The sequence below is a fragment of the Prorops nasuta genome, unplaced genomic scaffold, assembly GCF_024137725.1.
Source record: "Prorops nasuta isolate Cenicafe-Biocafe unplaced genomic scaffold, Cenicafe_Pnas_1.2 PNAS00021, whole genome shotgun sequence".
NCBI classification, from domain to species: Eukaryota; Metazoa; Arthropoda; class Insecta; order Hymenoptera; family Bethylidae; genus Prorops; species Prorops nasuta.
The window spans coordinates 3,281,583-3,301,539 of record NW_027116818.1 but is presented as its reverse complement, the minus strand read 5'-3'; the positions used below and the strand labels follow the sequence as shown (position 1 = coordinate 3,301,539).

The 19,957-nt window shown below is 27.7% G+C and overlaps 3 protein-coding genes across 5 annotated transcripts; 1 reads left to right on the top strand and 2 right to left on the bottom strand.

Annotated features, from left to right (window-relative positions):
* Positions 1-100: 100 nt before the first annotated feature.
* On the bottom strand, positions 101-5,614 carry LOC136780870 (sterol O-acyltransferase 1). Of its 2 annotated transcripts, XM_066739437.1 has the most exons (10): positions 5,520-5,614; positions 3,997-4,047; positions 3,841-3,911; positions 2,986-3,156; positions 2,514-2,662; positions 2,303-2,442; positions 2,051-2,214; positions 1,638-1,911; positions 1,292-1,523; positions 101-1,225 (listed from the first exon to the last, which is right to left on the bottom strand). In XM_066739437.1, exons 1-10 carry the CDS (start codon positions 5,550-5,552, stop codon positions 1,113-1,115), a joined length of 1,398 nt encoding a protein of 465 aa, XP_066595534.1. In that variant the 5' UTR covers positions 5,553-5,614; the 3' UTR covers positions 101-1,112. The 2 variants fall into 2 exon arrangements, with proteins under 2 accessions (XP_066595534.1, XP_066595533.1); XM_066739436.1 differs by having other exon boundaries at positions 102-1,523; positions 5,520-5,612.
* Positions 5,615-10,106: 4,492 nt separating this feature from the next.
* LOC136780851 (uncharacterized) lies at positions 10,107-17,814 on the top strand. Of its 2 annotated transcripts, none has more exons than XM_066739399.1 (4): positions 10,107-10,272; positions 16,399-16,555; positions 16,787-16,931; positions 17,107-17,814. In XM_066739399.1, the coding sequence occupies exons 2-4, from the start codon at positions 16,411-16,413 to the stop codon at positions 17,207-17,209; spliced, it is 393 nt and encodes a 130-aa protein (XP_066595496.1). In that variant the 5' UTR covers positions 10,107-10,272; positions 16,399-16,410; the 3' UTR covers positions 17,210-17,814. The 2 variants fall into 2 exon arrangements, with proteins under 2 accessions (XP_066595496.1, XP_066595497.1); XM_066739400.1 differs by lacking the exon at positions 10,107-10,272 and adding an exon at positions 15,711-15,847.
* Positions 17,815-17,911: 97 nt separating this feature from the next.
* On the bottom strand, positions 17,912-19,167 carry awd (nucleoside diphosphate kinase). Its single transcript, XM_066739397.1, has 3 exons — positions 18,923-19,167; positions 18,410-18,511; positions 17,912-18,310 (listed from the first exon to the last, which is right to left on the bottom strand). The coding sequence occupies exons 1-3, from the start codon at positions 19,100-19,102 to the stop codon at positions 18,074-18,076; spliced, it is 519 nt and encodes a 172-aa protein (XP_066595494.1). The 5' UTR covers positions 19,103-19,167; the 3' UTR covers positions 17,912-18,073.
* Positions 19,168-19,957: the final 790 nt, after the last annotated feature.

Below are 19,957 nucleotides of genomic sequence, written 5' to 3'. Positions count from 1 at the left end.
AACATTCACAACTAAATGCTAACTTAATATACAGAATGAAATACTCAATTTAACATATCAATCAGCATAAAAACATTAAACGTAAGAAAATTTTATTTTGTTACAAAATATCTGAATTTTTTCATAGTAGTTTTTCAAAGTTTCTAGTCTATAATTACATTCAAATAAGACCTATGTATAAATTGATATCTTCTGAAGTTACACACACAGATAAATGAATTTTCACATTCTAGTTCTGAGGTATTTTAAGAGCCTCCTATAGACTTTTTAGAACTGTGTATGGTGTAAAACAGAGGAGACATCCAACACAGTATAATAATTATAGTATTAAAACATTTTCTCCACATGCTTTAATTTATTAATCAAATTAAAAATTGACATTTTATTTAAAATTAATAAAGAAAACAAATTTATTTCGAAAATCTGTATTTGGTAGTTAAGCTATTAAACCATGAAGTAATTTAAGAAGTAAAAAAGATGCAAACTTTTAAAGTAAAAGTATCATTTTACTTTTATATTTCCTTCAAAAGAAATAAAAGTTTTACAACTTTTAAATTATTTTATTTGAAAGTCCAATTAACTGCCAACTACTGATTTCCAGAATAAATTTAAATGTTTTTCATATTTGAGACACATTCAAAAAAGTTTAAAGCTTATACAATTTTGGAAAGTGTGCATATGAATCTGTTAGAAAATTTGTCAGTTGTTTTGTAATATTTGGAAAAAAGCTTTAATTTCTCAGGTTGAGATATACAATATTAATAATAAAAGTTATAAAAAATCTGGAAGTAATTCCTTCTATGAAAGAAATTTAAAAAAATTGCACGCTTGAGTTTTTATAAATATTTCTATCCTTAATTGAATCACAGCTGTGTTCTTTGAACAATTGTATTATATTGAATTGAAACAAAATGACAAAGGAAAAAGGTCTCTTTAAATAAAATATAATATAAATTTATTTGTGTGCCACAATAGGATGCTTTTTTTTCGCATAAATTATATACATTAACAAATATGCAGATAGCCTTAAAAAATTGATTTGTTATTCTTAGGAAAAAAAGTTTTGCAATTTTTGGTTTGTGAAAAGAGCTTCTAATAACAAATTTTGGCTCTTAACAAGTCAGGCTTCTTGGTAAAAAGAAATCTGTTATACTATCTTTGTGAGGGGGACAATTTATCCTGGCATAATACTCCATAGAGTAAAGACTTAACAAGATCCCTGAACCTAGGAAAAGGGTGAACCACATAAAGAGGTTGCCAGCGTTCTTGAATAAAAATACAAAAACCATACCAGCACCTCCAAACATTACTAGCAGCACTGGAAAGAAGAATCGAAAAGCTACTGTTAAAATGTACTCATGAAAAACCGCTGAAGCAAAGAAAACAGCACAGGTGGATACTATTTTGTTATGATTTGTTACACTTTCATACATATCTTTATAGATATAAGTATAAAGCCAATCATGGACTACGACATTCCAAGTTCTATAGTACATTCCATATGAAGTAGCATTCCACCAATCCTGAAAGATATTTTATTTGATTTTAAAATATTTAATAAAAATTGTACAAAAAAATGGAAATTGGCTTAAGTAGATAAAAATTTGTTCAAAATTTAGAGCTATATATCTTCTTACTTTATAAAACAATCTATCTGCGAATTTTAATAACTCGGCAGAAGCATTCATCCAGGAGTGTAGTAAGCAGTAAAAACCGCACAAAAACACAAGTATTCCAGGTACTAATGTACTTAGAACCATGCACAATAAAGTTTTTGGACTTTGAGGTGTTGTACCAAAGTGTTGAAAAACTGGTACCAAAAATCGTTCAAATGTAAATGCTATGTAAAATACTACTGTAATTACTTCTATACAGCAAAAAGCTACTATCTTCCATCTTATTTTCTTTGTTCTGAAAAAAATTAATTATTTACAATTTATGAAAGAGATATGGGTTTCATTATGTATAGTGTCATAGAGTAAATTGATTGTAGAAGCTAATTTAATTAAATTTATATTACAAAAAATTGAATTAATGTACAAATATCTACCTTGGATAATTATTCCTATAAATAAGCGTTGGAGCAAACAAAAAGTACCAAAATTGTGAAAAACTTGGACCCTTTGGCTTTTTATTTTCTGTGTGTGGCTTGTATCCAAGGAATATTGGTGCTGCACTTCTCACGTAAGCGTGAGTCTTCATTAGCAATCGTACCTAATAAATAGATTACAACAAATGATATCCAATAGTTAAAGTAAATATTGGAAAGGAATATAATTCATTCTTTTTTATTTATACATACTTGTTCCATGAGTATTATTATACTGGAAGCTTGTGGAAGATCCTCGACAAAAATAGCTTTAACGGGAAAAATGATAAATCCTATTTGATAACATACTAATAACGTTAACCATCCGTAATCCCATAACTTTAATAAAAGGGCTATAAAAATGGAAGATAAAACTAAAATATAATGTAAAGCATAAATATATAGATGACGCAAAATTGCTTACATTTTGGGTAAAAATTAAGACGACGATTGCCCCACAAACCAAACATAGCATAAGTGGAAATTGTTGAAGCTTGCATTATCACCCAAATATAAATCACAGACGAAAATTTTCCAAACGCTTTTTGTATGGTGGAACAACCAAAACTGGCTCTGAAATAATTAATTATATTAATAAATTGACTTTAATTACGGACAAAACCTTTACATATATAATTGAAAGGTACACTTTCTGTCAAAATCTAATATCAATACTTCGAAATGGGCAATTAATAATTATGTTGCAGTAACTGTTCAATAACCTTTTTTCAGTTTCTGTTTTATTAAAGAGAGTACAATTTCGACGAGTCTTTATTAATTATATAAAAAAATAAATACTCGGATGATTAAAAAGAAATAATGGTTTATTTTTTGCCTACTGTTAAAATAGAAAAATATTTTTTCTTTAACGGTAAAATTAATGTTAAAATACTTACGAGTTGGTTTCAAGAATATCGTACGCAATGGTATTTATAAATAATATAATTAAAATAACAATAAATATATTATAGATTGTACGAATGTGTTCATTAGTCTCAAAAAGATCCGTAAGCAATGAGTTTCTTGTAACAAACTCTTTACTAGGTAAACATCCATCTTTTGATTTTCTGTAAAAGTAAAACTAAATTAAGTATAAATAAGAGATCTCTTACTATTGATAGGATTTTGTATAATCAATATACTATTAAAAATAATTAAGAGCAGAATGTAAATTTATGATTTTTAACAGTTTACATTTGATTAATAGTACATTACTATATGTCATTAAAAAATCAAAAGATCGTAAAGTATCTAAATAGCAGGTATACAAAAAATTATATTATCGTGAAGACTAATTTTCTTATATTATACAAAGTATACATACCATGAAGTCACATTTGAATATGGACGTAAAGGTACTCATTTTCGAAATGATAACAAACGTCAGTTCTTTGTTAGGATTTTACAGAATGTAATTATAAGAAGTATCTAAAAGTTTATAAGGAGCACTAATATTTTTTATATTAACAAAGATAAATCTATTGTTACTTCTATACTGCCACGATAGGACGATTAAGTATAAATATTTTGTATATTAATATTCACGTTAACAAAATTAAAACACTTGTTGATTTCAATAAATAATTATATACTGATACTATGTCTGTGTGTGTGTGATAATCAGAATTAATTATTAATAGAATTTAAAAAAAGTAGTTTCAGTAAATAAGAATTGCATGATATCAATCAATTCAATTTCACAATTATCAATTAAGAACATTTAATTTATAATTTTAATAGGAGAAGCGTACCTTTTGTCTCGGAATTTATCCGAATAATGGAATGTTTCTTTTCTTTTATCTAAATTGGCTTTTGTCATTTTCTGAAAAATAAAAACGAATCATTCTTTAAATGGAATAATAAATGTTTATATTTATTTAAATTTGCAGCTCTTTTTAGTTTTTCACCTGTTGCACCTGACCTCGAAATTTAAAATGTCTCGTCAATTGTGTTTCTTGCTAGAAGATAAAGCCAAACGAATGATAAAAGTCTGATTAAGAATATTGTATTCTTAATATTCGATTGAAAAGGGTTTTATGACATCAATTTTGTTTGGCAAAAATATAAAAAAAAGTGATAAAATTCTTTACTATTCACAACTATTAATTGTTACAAATATTTTAATAATATTTTTTTATGTAATTTAATATGCATAAGTTTGTTGTAGTTAACTTTTCTTATAAATATATGAATTTATATTCAACTGGCATATTTACTCGAAAGTAGAACAAAGTGTCACATTTAGTTTGGTTAAATTAATAACTAATTCCTTAATTTGTATCTCATTAAATGCTTCGATTACTAAAAAGCTAAAAATTCTATTTACAATATTCTTATAAAATTTTGAGTAAATTATCCGTTTAATTCTTGTTAGTTTAAATTAATTCCTATAGAATTTTAATAATAAACTATCAAAATTTTGACAAAAATCAATCAGAAATAATTAGAATGAATCAGATAGTCTAATCAAGGAAAACAACGACTTAGATTTGTTAAAGTTAGGATTTATTATGTGATAAATTAACAAAATAAACACACGTACATCTCTTTTAGAACATAAAGTTTCTTTAACTAAAGAATGGAAATACGAAAAATGGAGTATCTATTTTTCTTAAAATGAGTATTTACTTAAGAAAATTAATAAATGTTATGCTAAATGTCACAGTAAACGATTTAAAATACATACAATTATACTTTGTATAGCTTCTTGGGAATGGGGCCTCATAACTTTTTAGGCATTTAATTATTTTATTATTTCACTATATAATATGTACGTTTAAAACTTTCTCCCGTTTGTATTTCCATTCTTCAGTTGTGACCTGTATATCAACAAATAGATTCCACTTATGGTGGTAATACGCAATTTTCTATGTTACTTTAAATCTATCCCTAGTAGTCTACTACTTATATACCAGTAATTAAAATCTTTACACGATTAAAGTCCAATTGTGTGCGACTTAAGTTTAAATATTTTCAGGAAAATAACTGTGTGAAGTTCTGTGTTTATTTTTAAGAATATATATCAAAATCATTTTCTGACAAACATGAAAATAAACAATAATTTCTAGTAGCATCACCAAATATACTTTTACTAGTTGATAGTTAATTTTTTTATTTTATGCATCTTAGAAATTGTTATTAGTATGTTTAATTTTCACAAAGAAAAATCATCAAATGAAAAGTAGGCTCATGAAAGTATTACTAGTATTTAGCATTTACGTTCATTCTTACAATTTATTATTACTTACATTTGTATTATTATAATTAGTTACAAATAAATACATAAAAATATTATACTATAAGTTTTTGCTCTTATGAGCCGAGATAATATGATTATGTAAAAAATTGACTATATATTGATAATGAAAGTAATAATATTTTTAAATAAAAATAGTAAAAAGCATTTTTCTCCAATGGAGCTTTGGCTCACCTCGTTAGTTAAAATTCCATTAACTATTGACATAATAAATAATTTTCAATTCACAGAATAACTTTGTGAGAGGCACAACACGTTTTGTTATCATTAAGGCAATGACGATTACTGATTTAACACGAACCTTCCGCAGTCTCTCCTTCAAGATATAACGCAACAAACATAATCTGACGCATGCGTCAATGGTTCTCGTATACATACTATTATAATACTAGATATCCTTGCAGCAATTACTTTTAAAAGTTTAGTGTTCTCTTAATTGATTGCCAGGATTTATATTTAAAATTAACATGTGTAGTTATAAAATAATCTAATAAGTCTTTTTCATAAATACAAAATTTATAAATCTCCGAGTTATTACTGCTTCATATATAGTTGCTGACTATAAAATGTTATTTTAAAGAATTTATTCTTCGAAGATGTTAAGCGTACATCTATGGCACATTTTATGTAAGATTTTATAACTTTGGATTGATAAACGCTAAATGAGAGTGTCGTAATATAGGCAAGCATAATTTTAGATTTCTCAGTTTTTATCTAAAAAATTGCTATCTTCATAGTTATCAAATAATTTACTGAACCCTCAAGTTTATATATATATCATAATATTAGAGATGGAAAATCGTAAAAAGAATTGTATAAAGTAATTAAAGCTATACGCGTTGCTTAAAATGTTATTAGTTTTTAAAACATTTTTAATTCAATATTATGCTATTGGTTAATGGATTTTCTTGGTAGGACAGCATTACCAGATTATTCATTTACTATATAGCCATTATGATGCCACGAATTAAGGGATTTTTTGCACATTTATGTATAAAAAATGTACTTATAATGGCACAATGTCTACAAAAGGTATGAAGTACAGACTGGATTTACAAATAACAACTTGTCAAGAGTCATTATTTTACTCTAATAATATCAATACGATAGAATATGATATATGTATAAGAATAAAACAATAATTTTTGACGCATTGTTATGAATAAATCTAGCCGAAAGCGAGATAAAATTTAATTTTAAATACACACAATTCGTTCTACTGTACAAAATATATTATATGCTATAAAAAGGCTTTATTTACTCACAGGAATTTTTCTTTGGATTATATATTATAATAAGGTGATTTTATACATTACACTCACATTATCAGTTTATCATTTAATTCCTAAAAAATTTTTAAGTGAGAGCTAGATACATGTTTTTGCAAGCTCTTTCTTCTTACAATTATCTTATTTTTATTAACAGTTTTTAGATGAGTACGGACTTCTCATATACTCGGTATTCACTCATCAGAAGACAGTAGAAAATACCCCAAAGATGCATAAGAAAGTGTTTATCTAACTCTTGGAGATAATCAGTTTTTCTTGGGAAACTTTTTGATGCTACTCATAAAAAAAAATGATATCTCTTATACATAGTGATGCACTTGAGACACACCAGAGCTAGACATAAGAGAATGTTTGTGTGATGTCTCTGAAAATATAATAGATATCAATTTTTGTTGTAGACCTGATATTTCAGAAACACGTTTCCCCTATGTTTCATGTTGTCAATAAACTCAAAAACTGTGTGTATGCGTCTTTAAAAACTTGTATTCCGCGTATATCAATAAAAAATATTAAGCCTAGTCAAATATTAAATTTCTATATAAACGTTTTATTTCAATATATAAACAATTATACGAAACGTTGTATAATATTAGTTTAATTGATGTTATCAAGAAAGGTATTAAAGATATAAAAATTGTTTAAATGATCCACTATTTTTATATTTCAAATTTATTACTATATTATATCTGTTATTATTAAAAAACTGAATGGTCCAACATATTCAATGTATAAATAAATGATATTTAAATCATTAACAATTAAAAGCTTATTACAATTCGTTTTAATAAATTCGTTGCTTACTCATAGATTAATATTATAAGAAATAACATAAATGTGTGCGTATTATGCAAATTTTCATGTGTGGGCCTTCCTTTTACCTTATCTCGCAAAAGTGAAAAAACTGTATGTTAATTTGTAGGTTTGCCTAACATAGTGTTTATGAGTCCTACGAAAACTTATACAGAGTCACTAACTTCGTTGTAATTTCAAATCTGATATATCCAATCAACAACGAGATAAATAATAAATTAAAACAGAATTTTTATAGGTTCTCGAAAGTAGCTATAAAAATATGTAATGAAATTTCTATAGGTATCTATTTAATTGTAATTAATTTTCTAAGGTGACCTTATAATGTCTAAAACGCCTTTAACTATGAAAAAATTGTTTGCAAAAAGTAATGCATCCATGCAAACTATGTAACCATTGTGTGAACATTCTTTTTCGTCAAAATATATTTTTCTATTATTTTTACTGATCAAGAGTTATATAGATCACCCTGTATACTAGAGCAAACATATGGATTTCAATAACCTTCACGAAGTGCCACTGCCCACTGTGACTTTAAAAGTATTTTACTGCTTGGTACTTATCTTCGCCGATGACTCACTCTGGTGTATGCTTTTCTTTGAGGATATACCTAAGTTATTTTGGACTAAAACTTTTTCCTTGATAGTGGTTAAACATTGCTAGAAAATTTGTTGACTAACTGAAGTCTTACATTTAAACAGTTTTAATCTTTAACATTTTTTAAATGGATTATTAAGCTTGAAAATCATATTCAAATTTTCTCCTTAGAATCTTTTTTCTTAAGTTTTCCAGATAGTAGGTACTAGTCGCGGACACTAAATTTATAATGTAGATCGTATCGATGCAACATATGCGATTAAATTTCAGTGTTTTCACTTAACTTTGGTATTACTTGTCGACCTATGTACTTAAACATTTGTTTGATTAATTTCCAGAGTTGTTAATATCACTTTGAAGATAACGCTTTACACACTTGTGTATGCAAAAAATTAATGCAGCATTCAGTTTTTCAAACAAAATTATTTAAATTGCAATTACCGCTGATTTAGTAGATTTATTATTGCTATAAGTAATAAAATAATTTTCTTTTCTTTAAATATTGCGACGCGAATGTATTAATTTGAGCTAAAGGTGCCTCTGTGCAAATGTATTTGTCGTATCGCTATATTGTAGAAAATTGTTAGTACGTATAGATATTTTATCTCTAACATACTAAGAAATAAAATATCTATGTATATGTATTTAAGGTTTCCATTCATAACCCTGGATGGACTAAATTATATATAATAGAGTATAATATTTTTAAAAATAGTTTAACTACAGAAACATTGTAATTTAAAACACACAAGCGGTTTTTTTAGAATTCACTTAAAAGAGGACGCGATGACATATACGTACACACACCAATATACGCGGGCGCGCGCACATACTCACGTACACACACAAGCCTAATTATATTAGAAACCAAAGTAATGTCTCAATGACACGTACCAAAAAATCGTTGATTGCTATGATTTAATTAGTTTTACTGAAGTTTTTTTAAGAGACGCATCTGGTATAAATAATTTCTTTGATAAGGACTGTGCGGATATTTATGTGAATATATAGTTTGTTATTAAATTTATTATCTTGAAGTAAACTACAAAATTTTAGTATATTTAATTTTTTATAAAGTTACATTAATTCGTAGAAGTTTAATAAATAGTTTAATCAATCAAGTTAATTTAAAAAAAAAGATTTAAATAACTGTATTTGCATACAGATTTGTTATCTAATCACGAGTGCCTTCTCTCTTCCCCCTTTGAGTTAAAAAGCTTCATGTGAGACAAATTATTCGTAAATATTTGATTCTGAAATAAATGTATGGACGAATGGATTTGGACACCTAGTATATTTTTATAGACAAGTTGTGCCAAAAAAATATATATACACAAAAAAATCTCAAGATCTAAGCATTTTAAAAGAAAAAATAATTAATAAATACTTTTCGTATTTTAAAAAAATGTATCAAAAGATTATATCGTTTTGATCTTAGAAGGCGTGAAAAGAACGTATAAAGGTCATCTAGAATTTTTAAAATTAAAAATCTACATTTTTCATTTCGACATCTTAAAGAATTATTTCAAAAGCTTTCCAAAAATACTACGTATATCTTACATTTAAACATTGCGCTGAAATATGTTTTTCAATATGTTTTTCACGGTCAAACAAATATTTGCAAATCCAAGAGATCAAAAACACTTTTTAAATATTTATCAATTAGTTTTTTATTTATAATTTTGTGTCACCCTGTATACACTTATTTCGTTGACTTCGTATCTGCCTTTGTCTGCAGTGGATCCGCATTGTCATTGTGTTAGTGGTTCCCCCACTACTTAATTCCCCACCCTGACTTTTCTTGGTGCGTGTGTACCGTCGTATTTGGCTAAGCCCATCTAAACCAAGTGCCACCACTGACCACATGGGGTATGTGATGTTAGATTGCAAACGCTCTGACCTCCCACTACGTCTTCTAAGCTCATAAGGTTGCATGGACTTAGGTGTCATGGTGAGGGGTCTGCACGTTTGCAATCTGGTATTGTAGCATGAGGGTCGTGGGTAACGTGGGGGAACCGGGGGAACGTAGCAGGGCGTCTGCTTCGTGTTCGTTGCGATTCTTTGGTTGCGATCATTCGTAGCGTCTACTACTGGGAAACGGAACTAAGAGTGTATTGTGTTCTGTGATCGTGTTATACCTGTAAAGTCACCGCTCGGTCTAAGTTTTCCTGTATACCCAACTGTCTACGCCAGCTGGAAAATTTTTGGCTTATAGTAATAATTTGCTAAAGGTAGAGATGATTAAAACTTTTGGTTTCCTTTTTAAATCAACTATCATTCATCCTTAAAATAGTCGCGTACAATCTATTTCTATGATGCAAATTAGTCTCTTACTCTATTAATTTATCATCACTCATTTTCACGTGTTCGTTTTCATGTTTGCTAAACTAGTTCTCCTTGTTGCATTTTGGTGAATCGTTTCCTACAATTGTGTGTAATACAATTTTAATAATATATTTATTATAATTAATGGCATGACTTTTATAATAAAATGCTCACTACATGCTTTATTGAAAATTTTATGGAATTTTGTAGATTATATATTCTTATTTAGATATTTATAATACAGGGATTTCTCACGTAACTGAGGCTGGCTATAACTCATAGAAAATTTAAAATGAATTAAAAAATGACTAGTTGGTTCAATGGCATTGCATGTACCATGAAGTTAATTATATGCAGTTTAGTGCACACTTGTGCTGGAAAACTGCAACCTTATATTTTTGTATTGCGTATTCTTTTACCTGATTTCAAACGCTTTCCAAAACACTATGTAATAGCTTAATCCATTTAACCTTTAGACTGCCAGGCGCCACTCAGTGGCGCCAGACTTTTGTCGCGTTTTACGAAAGTAGATAAAATAAATTGCATATTATGCTGTATTTAATATTATGCAATTATATTAAAGATTGTAACAATTTTATCAATGTTCAACTGTTTAGGAGGTATATAGTCTGTCATAGTTACAAGAGACACCATGTATATCAGGAGGCTCGGTATCGCCCAGCGCTAAGTAATAAAGTAGCAAAAATAACAATATTACCTGCAGGCACGTATGTACAGAAATGTTGGCTTCACCTAAAGTGTGGCCGTGAAAATGCATTTTTCTCTGTAACTATAAAGAATGCTACATTTTTTTATAATACCTTTTTAAAACTAAGAAAAAAATTTCAAAAAGGTCTAGGCAAAAATTAAACCTATTAGAATTACGTGGATATATGAGTTTTCGTGTCCATGTTCTTACTGAGTTAATGCTTAGACAGCTGCATGGTCTCTGATCTATATTTGAACTGCGTAAAATTTTGGAGAATTGAAATAATTATTAATTATAATTTCAGGAAGTTGAGAATAAATTCTATTTTCTATATATATATAGATAACAATTTTCTAATATAAGGTTAATTATTCTTTTTGCGTTGACTACAAAAGGCATGTGATGCAGTACTCAATATTTTAATCATCCTATAACTGTTTAGATTATTACCAGTAAAAAAATATTGACAATCGTATTTTCTTAACAAAGGAAAAAATGAGAATGAAGGCTTCTGCCTTCCCTTGCTCTTATAATTCCTGCCATCGTATTAGCTAACAAAATTGAAAAATGAAGTGATTTATAAATATTAAAAAATGCAAAAAATGTAATCATTGGTTATATTTCTAATTTTCTATGGTTTAAATATTTACTACATCATACTTTTTATATCATGCATAGATATCAATTTTAAGGAAAGTATTATTAGGTAAATAAGCTTTGTTTGTTTTGTATTTTAGTTCTGACAGAATGTCTTAGACAACCTTCGCACGAGTCGTCGTGATATGCTAGATTGTTTAGAACATATTCTGATAAAAAGTTAAAAAAATAATAGATTGCTATTAGTTAACTATACAATCTCTCTTCGTGTTTTCAATACCTATCCATTTCAAATTTTAATTTTCTAGAATATTTCCATGATGAAACTTTGACTAACACCTTGAATTCGTGTTAATTGGATCATTTACCTTAATTATGTAAAAAGAAACCAATACACAATAAAAGTTAAGACATGATTGAGACTTTTAAATCTATACTGTGTCTAAAAAAGAGAAATAAATGTTACAGTCCGACAAATACTAACGACTTTCAGTTTTTTTATAAGAAGCAATTAGTCTTTTCTTTTCAATGTACTCTTTTAACAAAGTAAATTTACTCCTCTGTTGCGCAAAAATAATTCTGTCATGATTCATTTTATGAATATATTTTAGTTTTTAACCGGAATTATATTAAATTTTAATATCTTTATTATCTTAAATCTAGAATCTCCTTTCTTAAAAATATCAGTATTTTTTAAACATGACAATGTTTTTTTTGGAATATAACTTTCTCAAAACGAGTGTTACTATTCTTTAAATAACCTTATCTTATCATTTGTTATCCCATGAACGATTCATTTCCTTCAACAGAAACAAATTAGTATTTGACCTACATTAGTGTGGTATTATATTGATATTATTGGTATATATATTTAATTTCACATAGTATCTGTGTGGTAATGGATTATAAGAGAATTACAAAAATTATTAGTGAATTGGATAATGAAAATTACCTAACTACTTACAGGTGTGTTGTATATAGGGTGTACACATAAAAAAGTAGGGGCTTCTTAAATTTTTTAAAACTATGTAACTTAAACAAAAATTTGTAGGATCCTTAAAAAGTACCTTTCCAAATATACCAGATAGTTTTCAGTTTAATCTTATGTGAAATTTTAAGAGCATGTATAAGCTTTTTTGAGTTTTATCATACAAAATCTCATTTTTTATTTCATACTCTTGTAATTTATCTTAACATTTGTTTAGAACCTAGATATCATTTTTTTTATTTTATCCAGTCGTTTACGAGATATTTCGATTTGATATTGTATATTTAAGTGAGTTTGTTTGAAGTAGAGTATGTACGTGCTCACTATACGTGTACACATGGATATTCGTTCACCTAATGTATATTTAAAAATTGAAATATTTCATAAACGACTGGATGAAATGAAAAAATAAAAATAATATTTTAAAAGGCTTTTGTGATAAGTTATAAAAATTTACATTAAACAATAAGTGATTCCACTAAAAAAAACTCATAGTGACGAATATATATCGTTTAAATATCTACTTCAACGTTAAACTGGAAACGCAATATGAAAATATTTATACTTTTTTTTTAATAGTCCTACAGATTTCTTTCCTGAAACATTTAGTTTTTACGATATTTAGAGAACTAACCTTTATCACACATCTTGCATATGTTTTGAACACTATAGGAATTAGTAAATTTTATTAGTAATAGTATTTTATTATATTATTAAATAAGCGATTAATTAATTATGCATAACTTAGTATAATATAATTAATAATCAATTATTATTATTACACCCAGAATAGGCGTCTGACTTTATTATTCAGAGTATACATTACAACATATTTTCACAGCAAGTAACCAAGCACCACATGTATTCATTCAGCAACACGATGCTTTCTACCGTAATCCAATAGCAAAAGAGAAATGTATTAGCTGATTGTTAGAGTAAAGCACACCTCTGAAACTCGAGAAATAAATCTTTTTTTAATGCGTTTTAAAGCATGGAAAATTCTTTTGACTGTAATTTTTGACTCAGTTTAAATAAAAGCGTTTGTAAATTAAATGGCAAATCTGTGGTTTTAAATCTTTTCAGCATTTTTATGTTATTCCCCATTATAAAATACTCTTTACGATGAAGTCTATGCTTCATTATTAATCACGTTTAACGGACATACTAGGAGTAGGATAAAATTATAAATTACAAACGTAATACCGAATACGAGTAATTATTGGACATTATTTTTGAGTCTCATTATTCTATATATAGACTAGTTCTTTTATTTTTTATACTTTTTTACCAGTATAAAAGAGTGATTAGTTTTTTTGTATAGAAAAAACTAAAACTCAATATTTGATCAGTATGTAGCTAATTACATCCTTTTACCTATCACAAAAGAAGTTTCCATATTTTGTATAATAGCGTATAACATCCTTACATAAGAAACGTAAAATAAGGTGACAATTCTTGTAGTCTACTGTCGGTATAGTTTTACAGATTTTAGCAAAATTATATTTTTTCTTTGTCTACTTGTTTTACTAGCAAACCTATGAGTTATGTAATTTATTTTCAAATGCTCACATGTTCGTATGTCGCTTTATGTAACTGTACAGAATTTCCTTTATGATACAGGCATTTTATTCGGATATATTTGAAATTTAAAACAAACAAAATTCGGTCATGAGTATGTTGGAATAATTAATGATCAAGTGTTCAAAATCTGTTAGAAGGTAAAAGAAGATGAAATCTAGTATCTACTATTAAGCTATTGAATTCAATTTTATAAGTGAAGTTTTTTTTTAAATTTATAAACTTAGTAATTGCTTTGATGTACTTGTAGAATATTTTTAATTAAAATGACTATTCGTAAAGATCATGCAAGAAATATTAACTTTCTGAATTAAAAATTGTAAAAAAGAATAATGTAGGTAACGATAAGAATTCAATTTTTATTGTTTTAACTATTTTTTTATAAAGGAAACAATGTGTAATGGAACAATAGAGACAAAACAACAAATTCTGATGACTCATACAATAACGGTGTGAGGTGTTTGCAAATTACATAAGAGATTCACATGAATGAACTATACTTTTGCTAGATTTTTTTTGCTCAAGTATAATCATGAGTAAATTAATATAATTTACTTTGAGTTTACTACAAATTAAATGTATTAAATGGAGTTGCATAAAGTTCTTAAAGAAAAAAATTGTAATTACTAATTCATAAAATACCTGTACCGAATAAAAATATCTATATTAATTAATTTTTTTCTGTTTTTAATGTTATATATTTGAAAGCATAATGTATTTGTGAGAATTACAAACTCTTATTTATCTCCCGTTTCTAAAGTTCTCAAATATTGTAATTTAAGGAGAGAGGTTTAATAATTTCTATACCTAGAAATTAATTTTCAATTACTACTAAAAAAAACATACATTAATATAAATATCGTAAATAGCTTCAGGAAAAATTTCCAAATGAATCACCGTCCAGAAGTAGAGCAAGTCACATACGTCAGCACATTTGATGCCATACAATTTTATTCAATAGAGCCTAAAAAATTAACTACTTTTATAATTAATTTCCTCTATTCTTGGACGGTGAATCATTTGGAGATTTTTCCTAAAGTTAAACACAAAATAATAATATTCGTGTATGTTAATATTTTTCAAGTACCTGCAGTAAGGATATTATTTATTGTGTTATGTAAAGCTTATTGAACCTCTTTAATATAAATAAAAGAATAAGCACACGAATGATTGAATTTTGCAAAAGCAATTTGTTTTTTAGTAGCTCGCGTTTTTCGCTGACATACTACTTATTTATCGCTTATCGATTTTCTTTCAATTCGGGTCGTTGATAGGTTTCCAAAATCGTTATAGGTATGAAAGGTGAGATTAGAGTGAGTCGGTAGTTAGTTGTGGCCCCCCCCCACATGAAACACATTTGGTGTTCAAATATAAGAGCTCATTTGCTGTTATCATACTTGTGTCGCCTATGACGACAGTTATCTAGAAATTTATGACTCATGTTTGAAAATGCCTTATAGCGTTACAATATAACACTGCTCGTATAGTGACAGCTTTCAGATCGTGGTAATGTTTCTAGCCGCACACTGTACAGATTTTTGTTTCATTCCAGTTGCATATTTTACTAAATACATTTTTATTTAATTATTTTTTAATTAAAAACACAGTGGTAAGTAAATTGTGTAAATAATACCGATCATTTATAATATTCTCCTGAGAGATTTAATATCAGAATTTACGAATACTCGTGTTTGGAGTTTGAGTGTGAACTTTGCTGAAATGTGATAGATGTTGTGTATGTGGAACCACTGCGTATTTAGAATTCGTTCACTAACTTATCTTTTTAATTCTAAATCTCATAAAGGCCTGGATTAAATAGTACATTAATCAAGTGTTTTAAAAAGCTTTCAGGATAAGCTGCCAGAATATTTAATCATATATATATATATATATATATATATATATATATGGAATTACATTTGAAAAATGATTATATACTTTGAAAGCTTAAACGATTTGACCTTGAGAAATGAGACCCTTCCTATAATAATGTTGTTCATTTTCAAGAAAAAAATTGATCCTCCTAACTGTTTTCAACGATTAAAAATAAGCACAATAACGAAAGTAGCCATAAGTCAACACCTACCGGGTGTCTGGATAATTAGTGATTTATAAATGATTTCCTTGTATTTATAATATTTTTAATTTTTGTTAAAACAGAAAAGTAACGTAATGGAGCCCGGTAAAGGGCCTTATCAACCTCCACCTCCAGGATTTGTACCATCTTCAGGACATCCACCACCTCCAGGATATCCACCAAATTCAGGTTTTGCACCTCCTCCGCCTTACAATGATCCTGGTGTACCACAGCAAACAAGTAAATACTTTAAAAAAACTGTAATTATAAAAAATATAATATAGAGATTCAGCAGTGTACCTGACTGAATGCATATCATGATCTTGATATTTACTTGTGTATACAATGATAACGCATTATTTATCATTCTTCAATTTAACGAGAATTCTGAGTCATGAAAATTTTTTCTGACGCTAGCGTAATTTTTTATTTTTTTATAAATTTAATTAACATATGTTTCTGTGTTTACAGATGTTGTCATTATACAAGCGCCAAATTTTGGCTCCGAGCCTCAAAGACTCCTGTGTCCATATTGTAGAGCTGAAATTTCTACCAGAGTTGAATCCGACTGCAACACGAAAACTCATCTCTTCGCACTAGGCCTTTGTTTACTAGGGTAACTTTAAAATTTCTTTTTATGAAAATTTTATTGTTTTTGGCTCGAGAGAGAATCAATATTATTAATTATTTAAGAAAGCATACACAGTAGGGCAATTTCTGTAAGATAAATGATTAAGCAAAGATAAGAATTCGTTATTTTTCTGTTCTGATTGATAATTTTTTCATTGCAGATTTTGGTGCTGTATCCCATGTCCTTATTGTATGGACACTTGTTTGGTGAAAAAGCATTACTGCCCAGCATGTAAAGAATTTCTTGGACAATCTGAAAATTAAGAGACCAAACGAAAACATCTTTTGTGATAACTTCGTTCCTATTTTCTTCTATATGTAAATATGATTATTTACATGCTACAAAAAGAATACAATTAGAATATCGGACCTTCAATTGCGGCTGTTACTTTCTTCGTCGAAGAATTTTCAGCAAACGCACTTGCACAAAGTTTAAGAGTACTCTACAATTTAAACACTCGAACTCGTAATTACTAAAACATCATTATAAGTGCCATTTGCATTCCCATGTGAATATAAAACTATTTTTTAAGAGTAATATTATGGGATGCAGCTTATTTAAACGATTGAAATTATATTTCAATTTTGTCTGCAAAGGGTTCCATTATCCCCCAAACTTCTAAATATATACTTATTCTTATAAAAACAACTGTTTTCTTTAGTTACATTTGTATACTTGCATTATGCAGTAGACACATATTTAAAGACTTTGAAAATAATTTTGGTGTACATACGTTCAATTTAATATTTCTGGAGTATTATATTTACTTAATAATTAATGTGAAATTTACTGTAATATAATGTAGATTAAAAGATTAGACTATTGGATAACTTTTGCCACAAAGTTAATTAAATTTTTTATGTCAGTATATGTGTTATGTATGAATTTCTTTTCAGAAATATACTTTATTTTCTGTTTGATGCATTAGTTGTATCTGCATTGTTTTGTATGATTAAAATTTCCAGTTTTTATGTTATTAAAATAAGCTGGTTTATTACACTGCTGGCAGTTATTATACAGTTTTTATGTACAATTATTGGATGATTACAGTGCTTGGCAATATCTAGCCATGGAATTTAATATAATTTTCTAGATTTTCGCCCTGGAATGATTAAGCTTAGGATGATCTATTCATAGATCCATTTCTCAGCCCAAGATGCCCAGTCTACAACATCTTTTTTCTTATCAGGGAACCAAAGATTGATTTCTTTAGTAGCTGATTCTACGGAATCAGAACCATGGATGATATTACGTCCAACCTCAATACAGTAATCACCACGTATGGTTCCCGGTGCAGAATCTTTAGGATTAGTTTCACCAAGCATGAAACGCCCAGTCTTAACAGCATTCAAGCCTTCCCAAACCTTGAAAATTATAAATATTGAAATATAAGCTGCATTAGCTACATATCATTTTAGTAAAAAATTTATCAATATGAATAAGATATGTTAAGAAACAATTACCATTGGCACTACTGGGCCTGAGCTCATGTACTTGACAAGACCAGGGAAGAAAGGTTTGGAAGAAAGGTCAGCATAGTGTTTTTTGAGGAGATCTTCCTCAGCCTATGATAAAGAATATATGTAATTAGTATAAATAATTGCTAAATATTTAATACAAATTAATTTAATATTTAAAGTGATATAGCTTTAAAAAATAAAATCAATATTAGGTTATATTTAATCTTGTTCCCTTAGTGTATTACATAAATCTAAAATTGTCTTAAGATTAGCACAGATAATGCAGTTATAGATTCAGCTTGCAACCATACTGGAGCTTCTTTTTCAAACACATGATTGATTATATATCCAAAGTTTTATGCGAGGAAAATTGTTTATTATCTAAAAAGGTTAAATTATTTTTTCCATAATTTGATAATGGACTTTGATAGATACAAATTAAAAACGTGAGTCAATAATTAGAGGTCAGACAGCTATAGATATTAATGAAACATAAGCTTTAAAAAGGTTACGTACCCAAACCATTTTCATGGCAACGAGTTTGAAGCCTTTTTCTTCGAACCTTTGAACTATTTTCCCCACGAGACCACGCTGGACTCCATCAGGCTTAATCATGATAAAGGTACGCTCGTTTTTTCCAGACATAATGAACTCAAAAAGAAACTGAAGTAAAGTTAGAAAAGTGCACAAGACCATACAGTGCCGGGAACACGAGGTTGAGTGAAGGTCTTTAGAACCGCTAACAACGAGGTTATTTTTAATACCACTTCGGTCACGAACAACTAAGTTTTTAAAGATGGCAAACTCTATTATATTAGTTTCCAGTAATTGCCACCACCGTCGCTCTGGCGCTACTGTAGTTTTAAATATTATATTAATTTTAATTCTACGAGTGTTGTTTCTTACGTAAACTATTTAAACAAAGTTAATATTTTATTTTACAAAATGTTCGTCTAATATACTTTATAAGGCATTAAGGTTAGAGATGAAGCAAGAGTACTTCTTTAAGACATCATAAACTACACCCTCTTAAGTTTATCAATTTCATGACTAGTTGGATATTTAAAAATATTTATTAAATTTGAAAAGTAAAACTTAATTTTTTAATATGTCTAGTACAGTTGTAAGTATTGTTGTTCGTATTCTTTTAATTACAAGATTTTTACATAAATAATTAAATCTTTTGAAAATAAAAAAAAACGCTTTTATAATATTCTCTTTACAAGAAGAAAATATTAAAGTAAATTTTACTTTGTACCCTTGGTTGAACCACCATATTTTTTTATTTCCAGGAAAAATGATTGAATTTAGACAAAATTATTATGGGACCATTAAAATGTACCTGAAATGAACTCGTTTATCTTGAAAATGAAAAGAAGATAATAGTGCAGCTGAGGGCATACACTAAAATTTACTTTAATATATTTCTCTGTGTATATAATCAAAATCTTCAAAATTATATTATTGAGTTATGACTAATTTAGTATTTTAATGGACTATTAATATATAAAATTTGCATATAATAATTCAAAATATTAAAGATAGAAAACA